The sequence below is a fragment of the Labrus mixtus genome, chromosome 22, assembly GCF_963584025.1.
Source record: "Labrus mixtus chromosome 22, fLabMix1.1, whole genome shotgun sequence".
NCBI lineage: Eukaryota > Metazoa > Chordata > Actinopteri > Labriformes > Labridae > Labrus > Labrus mixtus.
In genome coordinates, this window is record NC_083633.1 from 5701338 (window position 1) to 5722789 (window position 21452).

Below are 21452 nucleotides of genomic sequence, written 5' to 3' on the forward strand. Positions count from 1 at the left end.
TAACTTTCAGTCAACCTAACGACAGGCTGAGAGCTGGAGCTGAGGCGGGTTTTAAGACTCTTGATGAAGCCGCCTGTCAATCATGTCAGATACGCGCCTAGCTATGGATAACACATATCGTTTTTTAAAATCAAAACGGAGCCGTTATGAAAAATTCACCCCCCTTCAAGTATGTGCCCAAGAGGACAATAACTAGTCAGACCTATTTGTTTTTTAGTACCAGGCTGTTAACATGAACATTATGGACTTGTACTGCGGTCTTTTTGGGGGAAGTCTGGTGTTTGTAAGGCCCATCGCCAACTGGAGTTCTGGACATCTTATTCTTTATTCCAAGTCAACAAACTTTTGGTGCCGTTAATCCTCTCAATATTTTAGTTAGGATTAATCACTCTAGAGTCTGCACAATAAAAACAAACTTGCATTTACTCTTTAAAAAGTTAAAATACTTGAATTTTGCCACATTGAAATGCAAAGACAGCTACCAGCAGCCTTGTAACACAGCGTAGTCACATAGCTGATTTAGGATTTTGTGGTGTCGTAACCAAAATTAAAGTGGGGCCCAGGCCACCCTGGCTACAACCTGGATCCGCCCCTTCTGTCCAGCCGATACGCACACCACTGCGCTTAACTCACTGATTTCTATCATCCTGCTCTCCATCTTTCCCTGCATCCTTTTTTCTATGTCTCCTCCTCCTCCTCCTCATCTTCTGCTTCTTCATCACTCTTTCTCTCTCTCTCTCTCTCTCTCTCTTCTTTAAACCACCCACCCCGCCCCACCCTACCCCCATCCCTCGCTCCTTTCATATTTGATGACTTCACTGTGGTCCAGGATCATTATTACACAGTAGTCATGTCACATGTTGGGCCTGGAGGACCTGCTGGAGACGTGCGTTGCCATTGTGCTCGTGAAAAATTGAACACGTCCTTTACAGTGATGATGCTGAATGGAAGAGTGGTATTAAGGGACCTCTGATGATGTATGACTAACGCTTAGTCATAGAGGGAAGGAAACTATGTACAGTAGATTCCTCACTTTGTTTCCCAGAAATGAGCAGCACAGATATCAAAATACAAAGCAAGAAAGGGGTTATACTTAAAGCTTCTTTTCCTCGTGTTCAAGACTACATTTGCACAACACAAGACTTCTTTCTTCAAATAAAAAGTAAGGTTTAAACTTGGCTTTTGCAACAGTTTTTTTCATTACAGATATCTGTGTTAATGCCATTGTGACATGCTTGTGCAGACAGGAAACTAATACAAGTAGATAACTGACTCATCTTTGGACTCAAATGCACCTCAGATGCATGTTTTAGACAAACAAACAGTGCCATTGTTTCATTGTTGCTTACATTCTAGTGATGCAAAAATGGTCATTTATCCTCTCTTTCTTTGTTGTACCATTTTTTTTTAAATATTAGATCAATCAATCTTTATTTGTATAGCGGCAATTCATAACAAGTGTTATCTTGAGACACTTTACAAAAAGCAGGTAAAAGACCGTACTCATTGTTATGTCACAAAGACTTCACCGTTAATCCATCATGAGCGTAGCAACATTTAGCAAAAGTTACAGTGGCAAGAAAAAACGTCCTTTTAAGAGGCAGAAATCTTGAGCAAATCCAGGCTCATCATGAACAGACATCTGCTGAAACTGCAAAGGAAGCTAATGGAAGGTCAGGTAGGGTAGTGTTTGAGCTGAACATGACAACTTGGTTATGCTAAAAGCTGCTCTTTTAGATTCTTCCACTACATGTCTCTATTACTTCCAGTTACAATTTGCAAAAAAAAAAAGGTTTAGGGAAGTGTCTGCTGCCTGCAAAAAAGTTAAATGTGGACCACTTATTCCTCCCTGTATTTTGCATATTTATCTCCAGTTAGTTTGTTTTGAACCACTTTTTTGCAGATTCTGTGAAAAACATTTTTTAGAGTCTGTAAAAGAGGGACCAGTTCAGGAATCAATCTGTTCTGGTTTCTGTTTTTGTTGTGTGAGGTGTACCATTCACTGGGGTTTCAGCGGGCAGGTGGTATGCAGGAAAACAGTCAAGTGAGTACAAGAGTGGCAGGACAATCTGACATCATGTAATGCATCCCCACAACCAATTGTTGGTCATCCAATCAGAATACAGCTTTAATTAATGTCAATAAATAGATATCTTCATACAAGTACAGCTAATAGTCTGCTTTTAGATGTTGTTTCTTAATGCATGATTAATGTGAAAACCAGTTTTTGTTTTCAACATCTGGATTGGGGTCTTATTGTGGACAGCTGAAACATCTGCACAAAGTGAACCTGCTGTCTGAGACTCAGCATTTCTTTATGCCAAACACTACGTTCCAAGGCATGAGTATATACCATGTGTTGGGAGTAGATAACATGTATAGTTTCACTGCTGAAGACCTAGTACAGTGCAAAATGTTTTTTGCTAAATATTCTTAATATATTATGTTTACTGCTTATCAGTCAGATTGGTGGTGCTTTTCTGGTTAGCATGCAAGAACAAAAAGCAAATCACGGATGCCACCGTGCGTCCACCCAAAGTGTGACATTCATCTAAAGTCTGGCATAATTAAAAGTTAGCTCACAGTGCTAGCCCAGCCTCGTCTGCACCTAATTAGAAACTGAGGGTGTGACTGGAAGGAATCACTATCTACTGCCTCAAGCTCAAATTTTTGGGCTCGAAATGTGCCTGAAGCTGCTTGAAGATTTGATCTCATCCTTTAGCCCGCACACCCAGAAACAGAGGATTATAGCCAAAACTGGTTTGTAGCAACCCCCCACCATAATCCACTGGGGCAGTCATCATCGCCAGAATGGGATGCCCTGCTACTCTTCATCCGTCATGCTAGCAACATAAAGAACCATCAGAAATAAAGCCTTTAATGCAGCAAGAGTGCATCCCAACAAACACATATTTTTAGTGGTTCAAAATTTCAATGCAGTCTTTCAGTAAATAAGGAGAGGCAAGATCACAGCTGATCGTATTTCAACATAGTTTTTTCATATTATCTTTGGCCATTTTTATGTTCTTTAAAAAAAAAGTATGAATACAAAAGGATTTAATTAAAGAACTATATATTTGTAAGATAACTTCTATATTTTTTAGTCAAAATGTTACAACTAAACCTGAAGGTTTTCATAATGGAAACACAGTGTAAAGATTTAATTGGTATCTACCCATTTCTCTAATCATTCAACTTTTGTCAGTGGGATATGCAAGGACAGCCTGTTCTCATTCATGCACTGCACACACGTATTAAAGAAACTTTTTTGCTCTGGCTTTAGAGTATGTATTCTCCCAGCAACATGGCGGTGCGATTGCAAACAAACAAACAAAAAAAGTCCCCATGGTGTGTGGTTCTCAGGGAACTCCCTAGAGGATGGTTCCTCTTCAAAAAGTCCCCAGAACTGTTTGGTCAGAAACATACATTATTGGACACTCAGAGTGCCTAAACTCTCAAATCAGCAGATGGACCAAGACAGTCCGTGTGGGGTAGCGGTGCAGGCTGATGAATGGGGTCAAACACTAGGACTATAACCCAAAAAAACAATTGGTCAAGATCTTGACCAATGTCCATGTTGAGTTATTTTGAGCCCCTAACAGGAAGAAAGCAAACATTACTACCAACACTAAAGTGAGAATGTGTTGGACATTTGTAGGATCATGTTCAAAATCATGAATGACTTTGTGTAAGATATTATAAAGACTATTGTATGTGAATGTATTCGGTCCATGCTTGTCCATGTATGTCCTCAGTACCCCCATTATTGGATACAAGCTCAACATGGTCTCTACATTTTTGAATAAACCGGATTAAGTTAAAACGTTTTTTTGCCCTAGGTTGGGATTTACAGGCAGAGCTTCTGCCAGCCATTGAACAAATCTTGGTTTGTCAAACCCAATAATAGTACCAAACCCATTCTCCATTAACCCAGTCTGACTCTTTCCACAATTATTTGAATGGCAGATTTTTTTCCTCACATCCTGGCACACTGTTATGCCCTCCTTGTTAGCCACTTATTTTTGAATGATTAATACTGTCAGTCCATTCACCACCCAAGACTATCGCTCAGGTCAGGTCAGGTCAGGTCAGATCTTGGCCTGTATTTTGCTCGCCAATGAAAACATTCATTTATTTTCCAGATGTTCTCTTGAGATTGACAAGAGATGAAGAGGTGAGACCAGATGTGCAGCAACCAGAGTCAGCATCTGCATGCCAAGTCTGTTTTGTTCTGTCTGAGGTTATGAAATAAAGTTTGTAAAAGTAGCTAAAATTCCTAAATAAGAAGTGAGACCATGGATGCTATCATTTGGTCTGCTGGAGTATCAGCTGTGTTCACATCCTCACTTTGTGTCCTCAGGTGAATACATTCTGTATAGCTACAAACTGGCATGATCTGAACACAAACCCAATGGGACAGGAGCGCTTTTTAATCTGGTGCAGCTGTAAGTAGGACAACATGCTCAACAACTCCACATTTGGTCATATTTAAGTGCCTTCCAATATGGCTGTCAGAAAAGCGGTTCATGAAGTTGTTATCCTACCAGCTAGTTCTTTGGTTGGGCTATAATGAGGATTAAACCATAAAACCAATCACAGTGAGGGTAATAGGAAGTTCATGATTAGACACACCAAGTTCTGCAAGGTTCTGAAAGTCTAGTTAATAAAGCAAATCAGACAACCTTATTTATCTCAAAATGCCAATTCAGTATTACTGCCTACATCATGTGAGAAGAAATCAAACTAACTAAAAAAAAAGTAAAAACTTACGCAGCAGCATTTGGACAGTAACATTCTTTGGACTGCCAATATGACCGCTGTGTGTGTGTGTGTGTGTGTGTGTGTGTTACACTGATTAGCAGCTGAACTGGTAACGTACAGTGATGATCCGGAGACATTGGGCAATATTTTGAGGTAAGACTACATTTTTGATAACTCAGCCAATGCAGGCCATGGAAAAATTCTATGCTTTATTTTCTGAACTAAATTCACAAACTTTACTCAAAAAAAAAAATATGGGTCCATGTGACACTGTTTGGAGCTAAAACGCTACCAGGAGAGTTACGGTTTCACCACCAAAACTTCTCACCTATAGCATTTTATCTTCAAACAGGTTTAATTTGGTTTAAGGGATCAAATATTCCTCTTAAGACAGTTTGTGAATGGAGTTATGAACAAATACCACAGAATACTTCAACACTTCTCCAACCTTCACATTTCTCTACCAAAAACTCCAGAGTGCACCTTTAAGGTTTCTGACCAAGTGGAAATCTCTGAACTAGAAAAATTAACCCAATAAAAAGAGGTTAAAACTGAAGTTTTCAAAGCTGCTGTTTAGGAATGTCTCCAAAAGTGAGTCAATCCCCATTAGTCCTCAAAATGCCAAACTTTACAGGTTAATTAAGTTTGTTTATAGCATGGGGTGTGGAATGTTTTCATGTATATATATCTAAAACCTCTGTTAATGAGAACTGCCCTGTAGAGCTTAATAAATCTTCATGCTGGATGTCGACTCAGCTTGTTCACTCAGCAGTTTTTTGTTGTTCTGGTGACATTTGGAGGTTTTTCATGCAAATATCAGACACATTATTTCAGTCAAAGATCCAGAAGAGGTCAGTGTTTAGTTTTTTCCATTAGTGAAAATCTGTATGATTTTTTAAATATGTAAGCACTAATTAGCAGGAATAAATGACCGGGCTTATTACACCTGTCTTTTAAGCTTGTTCAGTGTTACTCACAAAGATGTATTGGTTATGGTCCATCAGTCAGTTGATTGTTGTTGACTTCGCCCCCACACAAGATCTTTTGCTGCGGGGGAAAGAAGATTTCATTTGATTTTTTCAACCACAATAAATATGTTCCTGTTCCGTTGGAAACACGATGCTTTACAAGCTAATTAACCAGCTGATTGATTAGCCAAGGGAGTAACCAGCAGCTCATTTATAATTTTGCATTTTCTAACCCCTTACTGCTCTCCAACCCCCCCCCCCCCCCCCCCCCTTAAATACACTCAGACATGGCATCAGGTCTACATGGGTTAAGCAGACTCCTTACAAGAAGGCGACAGCAAAATCTTGAATTATAAGCTGCAAAGGCAGGAAGATGACAAACCAATGGGTGGTGTAAGAGTAACTATATATTTTTTATTTCACATACTTTATTAATCCCTGAGGGAAATTGGTTACACTCTGTTATTGAGAGACATGCTCCTCACACACATAGGCCTGAAACACCCACATGCTCACAAAGGACATGTTGAGATCGATGAAGGGAGTGCGGCAGAGCAGTTGGGAGTTCGGTGACCAGCTTCCATATTTTTGGTCCACACAGGGACTCGAACTGGGGACCCTCCAGTTCTCAACCCACAGACCTTACAGACTGCCAGTGTGTTCAGTATATACACGGTCAAAAGCCCTTTTCAGAGTGTGATTCCTACCTCTCCAACAATTTCTGCTCCATAACAAAGCTCCGTCGTCATTAAGTCTTTGTGTATTTATATTAATTCTGCAACAGTTTAATATATCTTTACTGTATGTAATACTGGTTTACTATGAAGTCCCTGAAGTCCCAAAAAAATGAAAATGTAAAGAATAACTTATTACAAATTATGATCATGTGTGCACAAGGTAACTTGTGTTTTTTTTATTTTATTTTTTTTACTTTTTCGGGAGCTCTATAGACTTTCACTGTTTTTACCCTTGAATTCCTTAATGAACAGGGAATTTAGTGAAATTGTGTTAATCAGGAACTGATACATGTAAACTTTCATACTGGAAAGATTTCATGTTTTCAACAATAAAGTATTTAAAAAAAATAAAATAATTCTGAACTTTAAACTTTCACATTTGGGTATACCTGCCAAACCTCTGCCAACACTTCATTAATACATAAAGCTTGCTTTAGTCACGCACACACACATATGCATGCACACACACACACACACACACACACGCTCCTAATTCGGTGCCCTAATTCATGTCAGCAGGCTAGCCCCGCTGACAGACAGTGGCAGCATGCATGCAGGTCTTTGCTGCAACATGCGCCAGGAGCCATCTGTCCTGCAACAGAGAGAGCCTCGTAGATTATGTTGGAGAGAGAGAGCGAGAGAGAGAGAGAGAGAGAGAGAGAGAGAGAGAGAGAGAGAGAGAGAGAGAGAGAGAGAGAGCATTACGCACACCCTGATCCTCTCCACACAGAACCGGTGTAGCGCACAGACCAGCGGCAGCCCTCAGAAAGTGGGAAGTTTTCGCCGAAGAATTCTGTCTCAAACTTAATCACCTTCATGTCGACTCTGTTGGATACTAACACGCCGATGCTATGGTTACCTTTATTACGGTAGGAACCTGCTTTTATCTACTTTGATTTGTCGCTCCATGGAGGATTTGTCGTCGCTAAAGAACTCTTTGGTTTTTGGGGAATCAAACACCAAAAGGACGAACCAAAGGTGTTAAATATGTTCAATCGTGGTAATAAGATGACAAAAACTAAGTTACCATCAAAGTGCATCAAATATTGTGACTACATGGTTTGAAGCTGCTGGAGTCGCAGCATGCAGGAATAGATTTTAAAAGTTTTGGAAACTGGATTTTGCATCACAGAGAGGCTGCTAAATTGGATTTGGTGGATCCAGATTAATTATTTACTCTTTGTGTAATTTAGGAGTTGAGTGATATGTCCAAGGATTTATTTACTCCTCTAAGCTTGAGCTTTGGCAGGTAAAACAAGGTAGAATGTGAGACGCCGTGCGCTGCCTGGAGGCAAACAGGAGAGGACAAACTCTCTTCTTCTATCCGTCTCTCGGTGTGTGTGCACAGGTAGAAAAAAAGGGTTGGGTCTCTCTATAGCTCGCTTACGCACACAAACATTAAAGTCCTGCTGTTTTCTCATGCACTCAGGAGTCTTGCTCTTTTGAAAGGCGTGTGCGGGGTGTTGGAGGGAACGGAACAGGCTCAGTGCGCACGGGAACGCTTCAGATGTGGTTCAGCTTGTAGCCTTGGATTACTGACGCGCTGAAAGTTGATTATGTTTGTGCGAATGAAAGCTGATATTTCACGGTTGACTCCCAAAAGAAACCGACGGTGCATTCCTTTGCCCCGTGTGCATACGTGCATAGATGTTAGTGTATGCATGCAAACTGCAGCCTGTTTGCGCATGAGGCGGAGAGAGAGAAAGCTCAGTCTGTGCGCGCAGAGAACATCTCCAACGACTTCTGCGGTCCTAAGGTTCCCTGAATCTGTTTTTAGTAGATAAATGCAAGAAAACACGGTTGGGGCACCAGTAACATTTGCAAACGATTGAAAGTGTTCTAAACTGTAAAAGTTACAAGACCTTAGTTGTTTGAAGAAACTTTAACGACACAAAAGATGACAATATCAACGTTGTTGTTACTCTCTTAGAGTTTTCTCTGTAGTTTGGGATTAATGTGTGTTGACTCCACTAATTGATTGAATCCACATATGCACTGTTGAGTGTGCATATGTGGATTCAATCAATTACTTGTTTCAACCAAACAGTGCAGGGGTAGATTCCCCCTCCTAGTGATCACATTTTGAATGTTTGGAGCTGTTTATGGGATTAGAGCCAAATAGCCCAGTAACCCAAAAATGTTCATGCTGCTCCATCCCCTGTGTGAGAGTGTGTGTGTGTGTGTGTGTGTGTGTGTGTGTCCAGTCTGATAACACAACATGGAGGAAATCATGTGTAATGGTCCACTCTGCGGTTGGCAATCTCTGACATGACATGTGCTCTGTGCAGCTTTGGATAATGGCGCGCATCAGTGGGCGTCTCAAGCCTGTAGTGGATGCTTCCCTGCTGCTGTGAGAGTTCCACTCGTGTGTGTGTGTGTGCATGTGCCGGACGTGTGTGCACGAGGCGGACCGAAGCAGCTGTTGCTGTGGTGGATTTGAGGCACGGCCCCTCTTGACATGCTGACACACAGCAGGACGAGGCAATAAGGACGCAAGGAAGTTCGATTCTGTGGCTTACTTGAGTCTGAACGTGACCTGCAAGGCATCCAGAGAAAAAGCTTCCTACTCCAGCTGTGGCCTGAGCGGTGCAGCTGCAGCATGTCACTTTAACAATGTTTTACTTCACGACAGGAGAAAAGACACTAATAAGGTGACAGGGGATTTGAAAGCATGAGGGGCTGGGCTAGTGGGACTAAGGGGCAAGGTGGTTCCTTAAACTGATAATGTTCCTGTAGCGAGATACTGATGTCCCCTTTTGCTTTACACAGAAAGGTTGAAGCCGAATCAACTTCCCTCCAATATCTGCTTCACTTTTTTACTCCTTATTTGTAAAACATCATATTAACAAAGCAGTTTGGATCCAAATTTGCAAGTTTGAAATTCCCATGAAATATAAAATGATGTTGTAGTTTCTTTAAATCACACAGTATACAGTATGTATATGAACCAACAGCATTTGTTTTGTAGGTATTCAAAGGATATTTTAAAAATGATTTCCAGGGAAAAGTTGTTAGTTCTGCCTGCATTTGTAGCATATTCTAATAGTGTGTTCTATTAAAGCTCTCAAACTGATCTCCCTCCAAAATCTCCAATCAAGCCTCTCTACCTACAAGGGTGCTAGCTGGTTAGCATCCTGCGCATGCTAATGCTTTGATTTTCCTGTCGACCTTCTTTCTCTTCAGCTAGAGTTTAGTTTCTCTCAGTGTTTCCCCCTCTCTTGGTTAAAAAGTCAAAATCCACTGTACGTTTACTTGACACATTTATTAAGTTGTGTCCGATGAGAAAGCGAGGGAGATCAGCTGAGACTTACCAGCAGACGGACAGAGACAGAGTTGAGGGCAAAGTTTGCCTCTATGTGGTCAGAAACAGCACGGGAGCAAAATCACTTCTTGAGCTGCACACTTTTCTTCAATTCTAAAAAAGGAGTCAGATTGTAATTTTGGGTTGAATCTGAGGCTGGGCGAGTCATGCTTTTCAGAGTGAAAGCATGCTGCCTGTCCTCCCTTGTATTGTGTTTTTGGAAACAACATGTAAATATGTGGAATGAATCAGTGCTCTGCTTGTGTAGCTATATGATGCACACTGCAGCTGCATCTTACAAGGAATCCATGAAAGGTTTACTCTCCATGTTGACTACTACAGCGTTGTGAGTGTTTGGAAGTCTGCAGCTGTAAAAACAAGTGATGATTTACACTCCACACCAGCTAAATATGGGTCTAAATGAACATAGTAAAGTTAAAGGTAGCTTGCTAGTGCTGTTTACTGATCATATTAGGAGCAAAAGGAAAAGACAGCCTGGGTGGATCCTCTGTGTTCTCCCTACACAGATGTTTCATTCATTTAGCTTCATGACACCTCCAGAGGGACTGACTGGAGGCTTCAGTGTCCTTGGACCTCTCCGTTCTGAAAAACTGTTCCCTTAACATCCCATGTTTCACATTTAGGCACCTCTCTTCTTCATGCCGTTTCATTGTTTGTCATTACATTTTCATTTTCACGTTCAGATTTATTTTTAAAACCGTGAAATGATTCCAAAAATAGTGATTCAAGTTAAACGATCTCAGCCAAAACAAGGCGGCATGAACAATCTGCAAGAATTAAATCACATAGTTTCAAAGTGGCCTGCACGTGCCTGAGAAACAGCTGGAACATGAACCGGTTAAACTAATTTCATGTCCTACCAAAAGATGATCCATGTCAACACAAGACAAGCAGTGAAGTAGGTAACCGGTGTTTGAACAGACAGACCTCTTATTTTGGTTACAATTAAACAAATTGCCACAGACTATTAAATTATTTGTGCTGTACTGTCACAAGGTCAGGGGTCAGGCCATCACCTCTTTGCTCTTTTGTGGAGCTAGAGATGACCATAATAACGACATGGTTAAAATGATTTGTTTTTCCTGTATCTTGTTCGAGTGGTTGCTATGGAAACATCATTTGCATCAATCTGTGTTGAAGAAGCCGTGACCATTTTAATCTAGTCCATAAACTGGTCAAGAAAATTCTTGCTGGAAATAAACTGAAAGGGAGAGTACATTTTTTGGTAGACTTCCAAACAAACAAACAATTGGACCTCTAACTGAAACAAGCAGAGTTCCCCCTGCTGGCGATTAGAAAGAACGCAGGTTAGGGGGGAAATCTGCATCGTCTTCCTCATATGACACCGAGAGACTGCAAGCAATTTTTATGTTATCTGTCCTCCATGCACGATGTAGCTGGGGGTGGGGGGGCAAATAGCAAACCTTACCCGAGAGCCTCCTGATGGGAAACTCCGGCCCTGCTAGAAGATGGTCCCTGCTTTTTAAAACAATATCTCAAGTCTGATTTCAATGACTTCTCATACCTTCCTGAACATACTGTCAGTTAAAGATTTGGTTTCAGATGAGTGGCTCTACTGGCAGAGTTATAGGCAAAACATGGAATATAATATTCACAACAGTTTGTTTACAATCCGCTTGAAATCAGATTCAGGTTTTTGTTGCTTGAGAATTCGATTTTTTTACAAAATGTGGACAACATGTTGCAATACAATATTTGTGAAGAAGCCCCGAGCTGACAAACATCACGCTCACGCTTTTCTGGAGTTTTGCAGACACCGCAGGTTGTCCTACACAGGAAGGGGAGAGTGAGCGTCCACTGGCTGCAATATGTTACTTTGTCGCTAGATGCCACAACATCCATATTTCTTGTTGTTTGTTGTCTACTTTTTTTTCAAGATTATTTAAAGTTAAGGGGAAAGCCTCAGTAGTCTGGCTCGGTGAGATTTAGCAGATTTCCACTGAAGTAAGTCCTTTACTGCAGAATTCACTTTCTTTTCTCTGAATTGTGTTTCTTTTAAACTCCTGTGTACTTCAGTGTACACTGAAGCAACGCAATATCTGTCTGATTTTGTTGCTGATGATGCATTTTGGAAAATTGTGTAACACGTATCTTGTGTGTACAAATCATTACTAAATTTCTATTTAGAGCACAAATTATCATTTTTTGAGGCTCAAAACCTGTGATTTTGATTATTACACAGTTTTGGTAGAGCATTGCACTCATGAACAATCATGACCTGAAAAAAACCTATACAAAAATTGTTTTAAATGTTTTTGGAGAAACTGAATCAAAACTGTAAAATCTTATAAAAAGCAGATTTGGAATGATCAACTCTGTCCTTAACAAGCATCATCAGTACCTCTTGCCGTCCTTGTCCACCTATCTCCACCCTCTCACTCCTCTGCCGCTCTTAAAATCACTTAACACGCACTTCTTGCAGGTTGTTTCTGCTTTTCAAGACTCTCAAGGCATTCCTTGTTAATGTCAAGTGGAGCTCAAGTACTTTGCTAAAAGCTTTATGACAAATGTGGTGTTTGAAACACTGCTGGAGTCAAGTAGTTTCTAGTAGGCATCAAGTACTCTGCATAAAGAGACTTTAAAGAAATTTTATCCTCGATGCTAAGAAACTCCATGAAGTGACGAGTGAACGGCTGCATTGCAAACGTACAAGAGAGGCAGATGATGTTTGGATGAGTTTGAGACAAAGTTTGGATTTTCCATACTTCCTGTGCTTCACCTCTTGGATCAAGCTGTTCCCTCTTTCTATATGGTTTCACTTTCACAGGCCCGCCTGCTCAGACATGGTTTACACATTTAGCCGAGTGTTTATACGCTGCACATTCTTAGGGATGCTCAGAGCAAAACATCGGGTAAGGATATGGGACAGATTGCTCGGTGGAACAGACGCGGCAAAGTGCGCAGAAACACATATACATGTCAGGACTCTCATTTGCAGAAGTCATTCCTTCAACCTGTAACCTAAACTGTTTAAAGTTACTGACTCTTAGCTGAAATACGAGCGCTGCGCGTAAAAAAAGGGAAAGTACCTCTCCTTGTCCGTGTCATTGTCCTCGCTACAACTGTTCCAGACAGCGCCGATAGAGATCATGCAGCTTCAAGGTGACGCTCGGCCTTCCCAGCAGCTCAGTCATATGACAGTCCAGCCCTCCTCTCTCTCTCTCTGTCTGCTCTGACCCGCTAATCTGCCTCTCTGTCTCAACGATTTTCTTTATCTCCCTCACATTCACCATCTGGATCTTTATGTCCCTCATTTGTTCCTCCGTCTCTTTACATTCCTCCTCGCTCTTTATCTGACACTCTCCCTCCCAGCAGGCTTCTCTTCCACTCTCTCTCTCCGTTTCCACATTAAAGGTGGACTCAGTGACCTCCTGATAAAATCCCCATCCTGGTTCAGCCGATCACTGATAGTGTCCGGGATCAATTTCCGGACAAACCTATCTCTCTGCTCTTAAAGGTTCTTAAATCCAGTTAGTTTTTTTTATGTTCAGTGATAAGGGGTCTACAGCTTTGGGATGATTTTACACACATATTCATCGACATCAAAAGGGTAGAATGTGCAATATTAGCTGCCCCTGGATTGTATTTAAATGTAGCAGTAAAATGCATTCAGACTCTAATCCTTTACAGAAAGCAGCTCATAAATCAGATGTTATTCTACTTGTTTAAAATGTAGAAGCTTCCTGGAAACTCATATTGTAAGTAGTGAATTTGTTCAGATACGTCTCACCCTTGGGGGGGTGGAGGGGGTGGTTCAATTCGAAATGCATTCTATGTTAGATTCAGAGTATCTAGTTAAAGAAAGGTATAAAACATTTTGGTAGAAGCTTGAGAGGAGTTTACTTGGCTCCTCTAGCGTTACAATAAAAGCAAAGTAAGAGAATCCAAAATCCTGCACACGTATAAGTACAGAGGTGCAATTAGCAAAAAGTAGTGTTGTAGTCAAGACCACACTAATCAAGGTCATGACATACCCGAGTGCTCAGAGGCTGAGACATTCAGGGATCGAGACCGAGCCTAGACCTAGACCATGGCAGGGTGAGACCAAGACCCTAACCCACAATACCAAGGCCATAAATATCACGGAAAAATCCTCATCTTGTGCAGTGAGCATGTTTCTCACGTTGAGGCTGTAACTAGGGGATTAAAAACTGAAATTATGAATGAATTGAATTTGTTTTTTTTCTTTTAGAAAGAGGCTTTTCCCTTCTAGTTACAGTAATGACGTGGAAAAATAGCCTATCAGTGGTGGTCTTGACCGGTCTTGATTTAAAATCCGGAGTCCGCCCAGTCTGAGACCGAGACAAGACTGAGACATTCAAAAGACCAAGACCAATTTGGAGGACTACAACACTAGCAAAAAAACGTAAAGAAATGGCCTTGCCTTACAAGCATTAACATAGATGTCACTTTATTCTTACTGATGCATCAGTCTGTAAGCAGCTTCAGGTGGAGCTACTCTGAACATATTAAAGCTACTGTGAGGAGTTTTTAGTTAGCTGCTAAAAAGAATGAAATCAATACCGAAGTGTCTTCATGACCTCCTCAATCATGATGATCAGTGAGAATATTAAATGTTACTTCAAAGTTATTTAAAGTCGATTTTTGCTGCCACTGGGTCAGCGTCAGAGGACGTTATGATGACAGCATGGAACAGCCTGTTCGGACATTTTCCCAGGACAGAATTCAAAGTGAGTGATTTGTTTGAGTGTTCGAAGACAGCAGGATGAGATGTGTCATCAGACAACACGACAGGACAAGAGCAGCAGAAAGATAAGACGACCAATGAGAGGTTGCCAACAGCGACAAACCATGAAACTCCTTCTGAGGTATTTTAGTCCAATGGCTCCAAATCTAAGGGTCAGACTCCTCTGAGAGACATAACATTAATCTGAGCAGATTAATACAAATGAACAGAAGACAAAGAATGCTTTATTTGCTTTTTGAAATACAATGGGTAATCGTTTCTGGGGAGAAATTGAATAGAGCTCATTAGCTCCTAAAAAACTGTTTTAAATCAGTGATTGTCAACGGGTCTAGTCTCAGGACTCACCGCCAACTCCTTCATGAAAAATTGCCCCCCAATTTTTCTGATATTTTTCAACCGGAATCAGAATTCAACAGAATTATTTAATGAAAAATTGTGCTGTTTGGACCTTAGACGATAGATGACATGTGACAGAACAAAGAAACCAACAATGAAACATGAAAGAGAAAGGGCTATTGGGTCCAGACACACCAGTTGAGAACCACCAAGTAAATTGTGCACAACAACAACAACAACAACAAAAAACAAAACAAAAAAAACCAAGGAAATCACGACTCACAGAACATGGAACAACACGTTACAAAGATAATTTAACACACAAACAAGAGTGATCAAAAGCACAATGAGAATAGTTTTTAATAAAAGTAAAATAAAGGAGGCTATAAAGGTTTCAATAAAAGATATAAAAACAGGAGAAAGTTGTAATAATTCCATTCAATCTGTTTTATGAGATTGAATTCACACTAAGAGGCCATCCACCCCTCTGTAGTAATGTTGTTATTTCATCAGGTCAATGAGAAAAGACTGGTTACCAATTTAAAAAAAAATGATGTTTCCCAAATAGTGTAGCAGAGAGGCTCCTGTTTAAGCAGATGTTCTTGGATGAGCGGTATTATTCTTAAACATTTTAAATGTGCATTATAAAAGTGTCTGTTTTAATAGAACATTTCATCCTCCTCATTGCTTCATGTGTGTCTGCTGTGCTTCACATGTGCACACAGGGGGCATTGTGTCCTCTACTCACACATGGCATGAAGATGTTTCTTTTTACGTCTCTTACATAACCAAACATGCTGTTTGTTAAAGGACCTCACTGCTGTAATACCTGAGGGGTACTACGTTTAAAGCACATGTGTTGTTGTTTTAGTAGATACGAGAAGAGAACATACTGCAGGAATCTTTAAAGAGATGGACTCGTCAGACAACAGTCGGCTTTTAAGACTTATCTGAAGTGAAAGCTGCCAATGCAGTCGAGCTGAAACTCCCTTTTGTTGAATAACAGCTCAAATACTTGGGAGCGGCCATCTTCATTTTCTCCTTATAGAAAAGATGACTATAGGTGACACCTGTGTGGACTGACGTCTCAGGTTTGATATTTGAGCCCACGGATGTTCAGATGGCCCGAGGCTGAAACCTGCCGCTCAGAGTCGGAACCGCAAACCACACAAGAACCCAATCCCTACTTGTCCCCTCTTTGGTTAAACTTTAACCCTGACATGAGACTAATCCAGACTTTAATCCTCACCCTCAAGCCAAACTCCCAACACCCTACACTATGAGGCCTGAGAGGACATGATGAGTCCCCTCAATCTTTACTATCCTTAAAAATCATCAAAATGCCAACTTATGACTAGACAAGACAAAATAGCTCACATTGTTGACAGAGCATTTTTCAGATTAGCAGCTGGGTTGTTGACTGATGGATTTCGGTCAAGTGTGAAAAGTTTCTCAAATCATGAAGAACTGTTTGACATCCGAGGCCGCTTTGTTTACAGCGTGAATGCTGTGTCAAAGAGCTCGAAGTTTACTCGAGACAAGAAATCAAAATCACACTCTTTCATTGGTGTGACGATAAGAAGACACGGTGTAGTCTAGCATAAATAACGTGTGATGTGTCACACTTCAAAGCCAGGATAGAAAGTGTGCTGGTGCCAAGTGTAGTGTTCATGTAGCACTTTGAGGCTTTGACATCTGAGAATGCTGTGTGTACTGTGTGCTGCTGTAAAAGAACGATAGAGGGGATGCAGGGGCAGATCTGGACTTTTTGAACAGGGTGGCCCAACTGATTCATGCAGGGGCAGCATGAAGTCTGCGCGCACACACACACACACACACACACACACACACACACACACACAAATAAATAGCTAAACCCTGTGTAGGTTCTCAGTCATCTAGGTCATCGTAAATCAGACCTTTATTCAAAGGCAATTTTGGCAAATCAGTTATGGTTCCTTTGATCGCTCCAACGTTACTTGGATAACTGTGACAATCCTAGAGCTAATACGAGGGCTGACCTTCGGAGATGCGTGCATTTATCAGACCCAAAACCCACGCAGGGTTTACCTCTCAGGGTGCCCCGGCCGCTTTGGTGACTCTAGATAACCTAATAATGACGCCTCACGCGAATGTCTGCCCTATCAACTTTCGATGGTACTTTCTGTGCCTACCATGGTGACCACGGGTAACGGGGAAGTCAGGGTTTGATTCCGAAGAGGGAGCCTGAGAAACGGCTACCAAATCCAAGGAAGGCTGCAGGCGCTCAAATTACCCACTGCTGACTCCGGGAGGATCTGAGGACGTTTCACCTCTCCTCCAAAAGGCTTCTTCACTCTTCAACTAACTGGTGGACCTATAGAAGCTTATATTCCTCAAGATCTTCAACCAAGATCTTCAACCAAAGCCAGCTAATGGATCAAGCTTTGGTTTATTCACCTTTTCTTTAATCTTATGTCCTCTACTGACATTAAAGTTGGTAGTTAGAGGAGATATGTTAGTAGTATTAGCAGCTGCCTCTGCCATCACTGTGTGAATGTGCTGCAAATGTGACCTGCATAAAAAGCATTATGAGTTGTTAGAAGAATAGAAAAGTGCAATTTTATCATTGACTGTATCTCAGTGATGTAATATTGCTGTGTTTTACCTTTTAAAAGCAACACAACAGAGCAGCGACATAAAGCTGATTTCTTTAAGATGGTTCATATTGAAGGCACGTCGCACAGGGAAACAGCAGTCTGAAAAGGTCTCACGTTAGAAATACTGAGGCAGAACATCGGGCAAACTTGTTTCACCATTAAGCCAACAGTGGAGGTAGTAAGAGAGGTAACACAGTGTCTTTGTAAACAGCCGAGCGGACAGGATGGAACAGTGCTGTTTGTCTGTAAATTAAATGTCATTGGCATCTGTAACACCTTCATGTTGTGTAATATCACACACTGGAGCACCAGTATGAGGGAACTGTTTACTCCTGAGAAAAAGTTCAAATGGCAGCGCTCAGTTTTTGTTCTGTTAGAGAATCTCTGTGTTAAAGGGCTATTTGAAATCAGGATGGTGGACAGGTTTTTTTATAGTATAAATGCAGCTGTGTAGTTCAAGTCAGGAGATGGGGAAAACAAATCCACACAAATGTTCCTTTGTTAATTAATAGCATGACTTTGTGGCACCGCTGTGTGTGGAAGGACAGCAGTGGTTAGTCTGTTTACCTCTAATAAGCATGATAAGACGCGACTGTTGACTCTCTCTGCACTCAAAGGTACATTGCATGACACGCAAGAGGCTGGAAAGTAAACAGCTGTAAACATCATGCCAAGGCAAATGAAGCTCTAATGGCAAATTCAAATAGCTGCATTCATCCAAATGTATGAATGTGGTAAACGATACCGACGTGCCACGAGATATAAATTCTAAACAAAAACAATAGCGTGACAGCCGAAGTAATACTGCTTTTTTCTGATATAGAGTTGCACCATCCCTGATCCTCAAGGAACTGACATTTAGAGCACCGCGGTTATCCTAAGAGGAAACGTTTGTTTTTTTGGAAATTTAGTTCTCAGGAGTTTTCATGCCCAGACAACTCTTCAGCACGATCATCATTTAGGTGAGTTAGTCATTCTTTGAACCAAAAACTGTCTGATAATATTACAAACACTGTTTCACTGATATCTCACGTCTATATTAATACCAAAGTACTTGTGCTTACCAGGAACACAGTTTAGACATTACTCTGCCAATAAGCCTCAACCTCCATGATATTTGGATGAAATGTGATTACTTCTTTGATGAAATGACAAAGTGAATCATACCAAAAGCAGTAATTCATTATGTACTTTAAATAGTGGACAGCACACTGTAAAACCTTAAGCCATCAGCAAATGTTTGAATTTATTTTCCAGTCAAAAATATCCTACACTTAATATTATAGCTACATTCATCTTAAAGCTCCAGATAAACATCAAGAAAAATGTACTTTAGTTCCTTCAAATAAGACTAAGAATCTAATTCTAAGAAATGAAACAAATAGATTTTGCTTGCTGCATTGGCCAATTTAAAAAAAAGAATAATAACAAGCTATTCAGGCTTTATTTACTTTTGCTTGTATTATATTATATAGATATATATATATATATATATTTTATATAATATTGAAATACAATGGGTTTTTTACTCGTCAGGTGAATGTGACCTATATTAAGTGTAATGTGATGTTTTTGACCAGGAATTAGACAAATACACATTCTCACTTATGAGTTTTTACACCGCAGAGAGATTCTTTGTCTTGTGTTAGCTACATATTAAGAATGCATTAAAGGTGATTACATAATATATTAAAGGTGAAGTTATGTATGTATGTAAGGTGAATGTGAACTCAGGTTATCCCTCTTGCTGTTTGAAGTTACATCACCATCACTTTTTAACTCTTGGTTGTTTAACTAGGCTATATATCTTTTAACTGGATGAAGGATTAATCATCAAATCATGATCTCTAGTAGTCAGAGAAACAATCTGAGCTATTGTTAGCAGCGGCTCGGCAGGTATCCTCTCCTCACCTCCTGTGTCTGTAAAAAGCACTCTGACCCGACACATTGACCTTTCTAAAAGCTGTGCCAGGAGGGTGATGAAACAAACTAATATGGGCACGACGACCTGACCCTGCAGGTGACTCTGAGCTTAGCATGAACCGAAATAAAGCTACACATCAATCCGAGTTACGACACAATGGCTTTGTGTAACTGAACTAGTCTTCCACTAAAATTAAATCAATGAAGTCAATCTAAATACAACTGAGCAGATTAGTAACTGCCAATACAGCTCAGCCCAGCTGCCAAATGAACTGAGAGGAGAGGTAAGAGACTGAAAGACAGACACATTGCAACTTAAAATTGAAAGTCTGATTTGTGCTTATGATGTGATTCAACCTAATGATGAAATGATTCACCCAGGCGTGACACAAAGCTTGATGTGTATCGACTCAGATGATGAAAAGTTGTTTTCTTCTGAAAGTATTGAAGTGCTGATTTAGATTGTGATTAGTTCATTCCCCCAAATATAAGTGTAGTGTCATTAAAGGCATTGAGATCTTTTTTGTTTTCACACTTAAATTGTGTGTTTTCCTTTTATCAATTAATCAATCAATCATTATTTGTATGGCGCCAATTCACAAGTGTCATTTTGAGACGCTTTACAAAAGAGCATATGGGAATATATGCAGGAAGGATTTCTCCTTTTGTGTTACTGTCGTTCGTGTTGTCCACACTTCCTTGCCGCTGAGGTGGAGGTCGGAGCAGGCCGTGCATGAATGGGGACGGCGGTGGTTGTGGGACGACACAGTCTGATGGTGGTGGCTGTGCGTCAGGCGGTGGTTGGGACGACACAGTCCGATGGTGAAGGACGGGCGTCGCTGAAGGTTGGGGAAGCTCCGTCGTTTAACCTGTTATTCAAATTGTTCTACTGTCTACTTAATATGAAAGCTGGTTTTGGTTTCATTTTTATTCTTTAGCAGGTTTATTTTAGTGTTGTCTGGCCTTTGCCGTGTATTTTGTCTTCTTATGCACAATTTGATCTGGACTAGCTGGTGGGCTAGTTTAACCTGTTTCAATTGAATTGTTTTGACGTACCAAGTGCACCATCGGGCAGATGTTTTCAGACAACCAACTAACATCCGCCTCAACATGACTTAGAATTAGAGGCAACAGTCACAAGCTGAGTGCTGCTGAGCGCAAATGACTTTTCCAAGAACCGTGAAATTACAGCGAACCATTTGATCATCGGATTGAATTTCCTTTTCAACTTTATTTGCTGAACCAAAATTAGCCAACCAAATCTTCATCCAAATAACAGACAGGAGATAATGAATCACCAGGCATGTGATGCTCTTTGCTGTTAGAGATCAAACAGATGAGCAGTTTCTTTCAGGAAGCAGTTATCTGTTGCTTAGCAAAAGCAATGTGTACCCTAACAATACTGAACTTAAAAGACATGTCAGTCCTTAAAGACTAAAGTACCTTCTCAGGTATTGACTGATTGAACGATAAGGTTCAGGTCAGGATTTGTGTCCCAGATTTGGAGATTAAAGGTATGATAGCCAGGTATCTGAAGATAAAGTGCTTACTTGCTGCTTCACCATCTGAGTGGAGAAGCTTTTATTTACAGGAGCCTAAAACAAAAGCAAAGACTATCTGAGACAACAGAAATTAATCTGATATATGGGAGGTAAAAATGATGTTGAGGTACAACATTAGAGGACACTGTTGACTTCACTTAGAATGCAAAACAAATACTGCTACTTGTAAATGTTAAAGCTGACTTTGGACACCTACAACCTTTTCCTTTTTTAATGTTTGACAATGTAAACACATTCATGTGCAGATATTTGGGACATGTACCTTGGTTATGGGGTGTTTATATCCAAAGTGCCAGTGTGAGAGAGTAATGCCTTCCATAAATTAGAGGACTTTGGAAAAACTTTAAAAATACGTTTAAAAGACTAACTTCAGACACCCTCTGCAAAATCTTAGTCTGTGACTATACCCTGATGTCAAAGACGGGGGGATCTTGCAGGGTCACTGACTGCACAACTACAACTTAATTCCTTCTGA

At 40.6% G+C, this 21452-nt stretch overlaps 1 protein-coding gene across 2 annotated transcripts in view; it reads left to right on the plus strand.

Annotated features, from left to right (window-relative positions):
* Positions 1-7116: 7116 nt before the first annotated feature.
* ntf3 (neurotrophin 3) overlaps positions 7117-21452 on the plus strand; it is a 45145-nt gene continuing 30809 nt past the window's right edge. The window contains exon 1 of one of the 2 annotated variants that reach the window (XM_061030065.1): positions 7117-7335. Coding sequence is in view for 1 of the 2 variants with exons in the window: in XM_061030066.1 (XP_060886049.1) it covers positions 7318-7335 (18 nt within the window). In the remaining variant the exon portion in view is untranslated. The remainder of the gene's footprint in view (positions 7336-21452) is intronic. The other variant, XM_061030066.1, reaches the window with a different exon arrangement.